Source organism: Portunus trituberculatus, chromosome 25, assembly GCF_017591435.1.
Source record: "Portunus trituberculatus isolate SZX2019 chromosome 25, ASM1759143v1, whole genome shotgun sequence".
NCBI classification, from domain to species: domain Eukaryota; kingdom Metazoa; phylum Arthropoda; class Malacostraca; order Decapoda; family Portunidae; genus Portunus; species Portunus trituberculatus.
In genome coordinates, this window is record NC_059279.1 from 6510001 (window position 1) to 6517500 (window position 7500).

The following is a 7500-nucleotide window of genomic DNA, read 5'->3' on the forward strand; positions in this document are numbered from 1 at the left end:
CATGTGGCAGAACAGACACTAAAACACCTCGCCTCACCGCCATGCCTCCCTCCCGCGGCAACGCGAGGCGGCGAGGAGACTGGCGTCCCAGTTGTCAACTGACAGTGGTCTCCGCCAACGTCAGAGGACTCCGCACCAACGTCGGTGACCTGAGCCACAATTTCGTGCTGCGACAAAGTGCTAACATTGTGGCGGTGACGGAAACATGGTTGAGTGATGAGGTTAAACCGACGTTTGGCAGGATCTCGGGCTACTCCCCGTGGGTGAGGAAACACCGAGAATTTAGAGCAGGTGGAGGTGTCGCTGCTTGCTTTAAAGACGGCCTCCAAACACAGGAGCTCGAAGTTGCTGTACCTCGCCAGACAGAGGCACTATTCTTCAGGGTGGTACTTGCAGACAAGAGTGGGCTTTTCTTCTGTGTTATGTACCGCCCCCCGAGACAAGGACGAGCCCCGCTGGACTTCCTGACGGAGGAACTTGACACCCTACTCCAACGACACAAGTGTTCTCATGTAAAGTTAGTGGGGAACCTGAACCCACACATGGAGCAGGATGCATACAACCATCTCTTGGTGGTACAGGGCCTGGTTAACCACGTAACCTTCCCTACACATGAGCGAGGAGGGATGTTGGATCCTTTAGTAACTGACCTCCCTGAAGCCAGAAGTTAGGGCCTGTGGGTAGCTCAGACCACTTTGCCGTGCTGTCACAGGTAGAGCTGCAGACGGCGAGAGAAGATGCCACCCCGCGCACCATCTGGCTCTGGGACGAGGCAGACTGGCCATCCATGAAGCAGGACATAGAGAACACGGATTGGGAGGCCCTTCTGGTGGGAGATGCTGATGTCAGGGCACATGCTCTCACCACCAGGCTCCTTGCCCTCCAACAAGTGCATGTACCCAGCCGTTTGTACTTCTCCAAGCTTGGTGACCCAGCCTGGTTTGGTTTTCGCTGCAGAGCATCTGCCGAGGACAAACATGCTCCTGGGTGAGGTACAAACGCCACCCAACACCCAGAAACAAGACACTGCACCAGGGAGCATGCAAGAGGATGTTATCCACCTGCAGATGGGCGAAAAATCAGCTGAGGGAGGACAGAAAGCGAAAGCTCAGTGGTCCAGGTGTTGGAAACAAGACCTGGTGGAGACTAGTGAGAGAACAACAAGGAGCTTGTCAACGCGAGGCTCTCCCTCCACTCACCAGACCAGACGGATCCACCGCCACGAACAGCTCAGACAAGGCCACGCTCCTTGCTGAGTATTTTGCCAACAAAATGATGGTGGACGACCCAGCACGACCTGCACCTCAACTGGCCCAGGAGACAGACAATACTGTCACCACCGTCCTGGTGACGGAAGAGCAGGTAGAGCGGCTGCTTGGTGCGGTGGATGAGAGCAAAGCCACGGGTCCGGATGACATCAGTCCGCGGCTCCTCAAGCACTGCGCCAGAGAACTGACAGCTCCTCTCACCACAGTCTTCACGACATGCCTGAGAGAAAATAAGTGGCCCTCAGTATGGAAGGAGGCGAGTGGTCCCGGTCCACAAAAAGAACTCGAAGTCAGAGCCCACCAACTACCGACCCATCTCGCTGCTCTCAGTGGTGGGCAAGGTGCTGGAGAAAATAGTGACTGATGTCATCTGCCAACACCTGAGCGAGAACCACCTCCTCACAGACAGACAGTTTGGCTTCAGGCCTGGCCGATCCACCGCAGACCTCCTCCTCCTCCTCTCCAAGGACTGGCAAGATGCCCTGGAAGAAGGCCTGGACACCCTTGTGGTAGCCCTGGACATTGCTGGGGCTTTTGACAGGGTTTGGCACTCGGGCCTCGTTGAAAAGCTTCGCGCCAAGGGCATCCAAGGTGACCTGTTAAAGCTGCTCGAAGACTACCTCCAGGACAGGACTCTCCAAGTAGTGGTCAACGGGCAGTCATCAAGGCCTTCACCAGTCCGGGCATCAGTTCCACAAGGCTCAGTTCTGGGCCCAGTCTTGTGGAACATCTACATTGATGACCTCCTCCAGCAACTGTCATCTGTGGCTGCATTTGCTGATGACTGCACTCTCCCGCTCTTACTGCCGCCTAGACAGTCAGCGGGCTGTCACTGAGCTGAACAGGCAGCTCAGAATGGTAGAGCAGTGGGGAGAGGTGTGGCAAGTTAACTTCGCTCCAGAGAAGACGCAGGCGATGGTCATCTCGCGGTCTCCAGACGCCTCACACGCAGTCTCAGGAAAGTTGCGCTTTGGAGGCAAGTGCCTGCCGCTCCAGGATTACATCAAGATCCTGGGCGTGTGCGTGGACCGCAGCCTGCGCTTCGACCGCCACATCGCTGGCATCGCCCGCCAGACATCTCTCCGAGTCTCTGCCCTGCGCAGGATGGCGGACACCCTCGACCCACGAGGCACACTCACTCTGTACAAGGCGCAGATACGCCCATGTATGGAGTATGGTGCCTTGTCTTGGATGTCGAGTGCTGCTGTCCACATGCAGAGACTGGATGCTGTGCAGCGGCGAGCCCTGAGACTCGTGACCACTGAGGAAGAAGAGCAGCACCCAGCACCACTGACATCACTGGAACACCGCCGAGACGTATCGGCACTAGTAGTCTGCCACAAGACTCAAGTGCAGAGAGTCTCCCACCTCAACCCTCTGAGGCTACAGCCACACACAGCACAGAGGTGCACCAGAGATGCGGCACGCAGTGACGAGTTAGTGCAGGTGCCCCGATCTCGCTCAAGCCAACACCAGCGCACCTACACAGCCAGGACCTCAAGGCTGTGGAACATTTTCGTGGCAGGCACTCCTCAAGTGAGGAGCATGACTACTCAGCAAGTGAAAGTGGCAGCTCACAAGTGGCGAGGCAGGCACCCGTCGCGGCTTGTGTTGCAGTAGTATTTATTGTAAAGAAATTATTTTGTATTGGAGTGTATTTTATTTATCTATTTATTTTTCATGTATAACGTCTTAATGTACAGTATACTAATGTGTTATTATCAAAAATACTACTACTATAGGCTTTTGGAATAACCCCATACTCAACGTGGGGTTTTAAACCTCGTTCTTTGTATATGCATTTGTTTAAATAAAGAGAGAGAGAGAGAGAGAGAGAGAGAGAGAGAGAGAGAGAGAGAGAGAGTTCTTGAAAGGTGTCTCAAAGGGAATATATTGTCATTCATGTGTTTTTTAGTCTAGTTCTATTTCGTTACCCTTCAGTTGGTGTTTCTCAAAGAGCTCTAACTTATATGAAAAATTGAAACCTCTCTCTCTCACTCTCTCTCTCTCTCTCTCTCTCTCTCTCTCTCTCTCTCTCTCTCTCTCTCTCTCTCTCTCTCTCTCTCTCTCTCTCTCTCTCTCTCTGCAGAAAATTTCCATTATTGAAAGTTTTTCTGTTTGTCCTTCTCGTCTGTCCACCTGCCTGTCACTCTGAGCGTCTCAATTTTACATATCATTATTTTTAACTTCCTCGTTTGTGTGTGTGTGTGTGTGTGTGTGTGTGTGTGTGTGTGTGTGTGTGTGTGTGTGTGTGTGTATGTGTGTGTGTGTGTGTGTGTGTGTGTTAAAGTGGTATCCTCTCAGCCTTTCACCACTTTTTCGTAGGAGAGAGAGAGAGAGAGAGAGAGAGAGAGAGAGAGAGAGAGAGAGAGAGAGAGAGAGAGAGAGGTGGGAGGAGAGATGGGTAGCGAGGAAAGAACAAGGCGTTAGCTTTTCTTCCGTCTCATATCCTCCTTTCTATTTTCCTCCTCCTCCTCCTCCTCCTCCTCCTCCTCCTCCTCCTCCTCCTCCTCCTCTTCCTCCTCCTCCTCCTCCTCCTCCTCCTCCTCCTCCTCCTCTTTTTTTTCCCACCGTCCTCAATTACCTTCTCCCACCTCTTCTTTCGCCAATGATACTTCAGTACCCTTCATCTCTCTCTCTCTCTCTCTCTCTCTCTCTCTCTCTCTCTCTCTCTCTCTCTCTCTCTCTCTCTCTCTCTCTCTCTCTCTCTCTCTCTCTCCCTCCTCTACTTTTCATTTCAGCCCCCTCAGCCTTCCATGTCACACTCAAACTTGGCAGCCTTTCTCCTCCTCCTCCTCCTCCTCCTCCTCCTCCTCCTCCTCCTCCTCCTCCTCCTCCTCCTCCTCTTAACGTCCTTCTTTGCAAACACTTCTCTCAGCTTTTTTTTCTGTCTTCCCTCCTCTTCACTTCATCTCTTATAAATACCATATCCCTATAACGTTCTCTCTCTCTCTCTCTCTCTCTCTCTCTCTCTCTCTCTCTCTCTCTCTCTCTCTCTCTCTCTCTCTCTCTCTCTCTCTCTCTCTCTCTCTCATATCCCTCAATGCCTCTCCATGCTTTATACATATTTTCCTCCATCTCTCCATCTCTCCTTTTTTTTCTTCCTCATTCCAACTTCCTCATCTCTTCTTTTCTTCATTTTCTATTCACTCAGTTTCTCAATCCTCATTCATCTCCTCATCCTCTTTATTTTTTCGTCCTCCTCTCTCGTGTCTGTTCTGCTTCGCTCCATTTTGCTCATTAGGACGAGATGGAATGCACCAGATTTGACATGCAAGCAACTAAGAGGGTATTAATTTTCCAAGAGCTCTTCTTCGTGTATGTCTGTGTGTGTGTGTGTGTGTGTGTGTGTGTGTGTGTGTGTGTGTGTGTGTGTGTGTGTGTGTGTGAATGAACGTTGCATGGGAAGAAAATACAGTAATGAATTGATAAACGAGTGGAAATGAGAAACAGTGAAAGGAATAGATAAAAAGGTGAATAAATGTCTCAGTGTTTGTGAAAAAAAAAAGTTTGGTACTTATGACTTATTCCCTCGAGTCTTTTCTTGGACCAGCACCTTAATGCAGTTCTCTTTTACCTTTTACCGGTTCCCCTTCTGCATGAAAATAACTGAATAAATTAGTATAATAAAGTGAAACGTAGAAGGGTGAAAATATTGATAGGTAGAATAGATAGATGAATAGATAAACATATAAATATAACACCACATTGAAGAAACAAAAAAACATAAGATATATAACAAGAAAACGAAAAAGTATACAGATAGATAGATAGGTAGGTAGGTAGATAGATAGATAGATAAATGATAGATATATAGATAAACAAATATTTTAACACAGTCTACAAGAATATTAACCCAACATAAAAACCTAAAATAAAACATTACCAAAAACAAGAAGAAAACTAAGTACTAAGTCTATCTATAATCACACAAACTTAGAAAAATAACACTTATCTGCCACTCACCACTCTACAACAAGTAAACTCACACAAACCAATCCTACGAGAGTAACAACAAAAGAATGCTCGCGAAGGAATAATAGCAACAACACAACAAAAGGTCTACCATTGGAGATTGAGAGAAAACACAGCTGGAGAGAGAGAGTATTATAATATTGAAGCTTATGTTGGCTTTCTTCTTGAGTTGATGGCGTGCCTTCGATGTGTGAGAGTAAGATAAGCAAATACAAAAGGTGAAGAGCGGAGTTTGAGAGTATTAGAGAGGAAAAAAAGTCAATATGAGGAACACGTGTCTGATGGAGAGATGGAAAAAATGATAAGAATTTGAAAGGTGGAGTGAAATTATACACAAAAAAGGACAGGAATATAATGTCTTAAAGAGTTAATGTAAAGAGTATTAGAATAAAAAAAAGTCAATAAGAGGAACACGTGTCTGATGGATAGATGGAGGAAATGATAAGGATATGAAAGGTGACATGAAAATAGACACAAATATAATAGTAATATAATGTCTGAAAGAGATAATGTAGGGAGTATTAAAGACTGAAAAGACATAAGAAGATCACGTGTCTGATGGAAAGGTTGAAAAAAAACTGATAATGATTCGAAAAGTAGAGTAATAATAAGCACAAAAAGAACAGGAATATAATTTCTTTAAGAGTTGTTGTAGAGAGTATTGGAGAGAGAAAGAAAAAAGTCAATAAGAGGAACACGTGTCTGATGGATAGATGGAAGAAATGATAAGGATATGAAAGGTGACATGAAAATAGACACAAATATAATTGTAATATAATGTCGTAAAGAAATAATGTAGAGAGTATTGAAGACTGAAAAGACATGAGAAGATCACGTGTTTGGTAGAGAGGTGGAAGAAATGATAATAATAGACACAAAAATGTAAAGAGATAAAGTATTAAAGAAAAAAATAGTCATAAAAGAACAGGTATCTGATGGAGAGATGGAAAAAAACTGATAAGGATTTGGAAGGTAAAGTAATAATAGACACAATAAGGACAGGAATATAACGTGTTAGAGATACAGTAGGGAGTACGAGAGAGTAAAACAAAAAAAGTCAAAAAGAGGAACATGTGTCTGATGGAGAGATGGAAAAAATATTATAAGGATTTGAACCGTGGAAGTAAAAATAGACACAAAGGGTACAGGAATACAATGTGAAGAGGAGAAGTTGACTATTTGGGAGAGACAGAGAAAAACAATACGAAGAAAACGTGTCTGATGGAAAGGTGGGAGAATTGATAAGTATTAATTTTGATCAGTGGAGGTTAGAAAAAAAAATACAAAAGGCATAAGAATATAAGGTGAGGAGATGAGGAAGAGTGTTAGAGAGAGAAAAGAAAAAACTCAATAATAAGAAGCAGCATATGATGAAGTGATGGTTTGTTCCTCACATATACTGCATCTGCTTGAGCCTAAATGTTACTTCGTTACATATGATGGAAGAAATAATAATGATTTGAGGTTGGATGGAACACAAAGAGCACATGAATATAAGGAGAATAAGGGAGTCAGAGAGGATTAAAGGAGGAAAATATTAATAAGAAGGGCATGTATAATGTATTAATGGAAGTGAAGATTGGAAAGGAATGGAAGTGAAATGCAGTGTAATAATAAGAAAAATAATAAAAGACACGTGCGGGGAAAATTTTTAAAGGAAATACTCAAACTTGAAGTACCTGAAAATGATGGAGTCTTAGAAATGATGAGGACAACATTTGAAAGCTGGAAGGTTTAATGATAGAAGAATAAATGTCATATATATAGAAATAATAATGAATGAATAATAATGAATAATAGGTAGAAGAATTAATGTCATATATAGAAATAATAATAATGAATGAATAATAATGAATAATAGAAGAATAAATGGCATATATATATATAGAAAATGAAAGAAGTGATGTAGAGTAATAGAAAAGACGAGTAAAAATAGTTAGACATAAAATATATAGACTAAGGAGGAAGAATGAATAAACGCAGCACATGTGTAAAAAAAATTAAAAGAGTGAAACAGAGTAATAGAAAAAGTAAATAGAAATAGTTAGACGTAGAATATAGAAGCTGAAAACAAAGAGACGACAAGGCAAAGAAATACAACAAAAAAAAAATTCAATGATACACAAGAAATGACGTTGCTTTTTTGTTTTACCTTGTTTGATTTTTCTTGACACACTTTTCTTTAGTTGGAATGCGATGCTGATTCCAAGAAGAATAGATACAACTCAGAAAAAAACAATAAGCAATAAGAAACATA

At 44.0% G+C, this 7500-nt stretch overlaps 1 protein-coding gene across 1 annotated transcript; it reads left to right on the top strand.

Moving 5' to 3' along the window:
- The first annotated feature begins 2123 nt into the window (after positions 1 to 2123).
- On the top strand, positions 2124 to 2888 carry LOC123508528. Its single transcript, XM_045262264.1, has one exon. It carries the CDS (start codon positions 2124 to 2126, stop codon positions 2886 to 2888), a length of 765 nt encoding a protein of 254 aa, XP_045118199.1.
- Positions 2889 to 7500: the final 4612 nt, after the last annotated feature.

Bases quoted from the DNA above. Each gene is read 5' to 3' on its own strand.
- LOC123508528 (XM_045262264.1), top strand. From the start codon at position 2,124: ATGGTAGAGCAGTGGGGAGAGGTGTGGCAAGTTAACTTCGCTCCAGAG.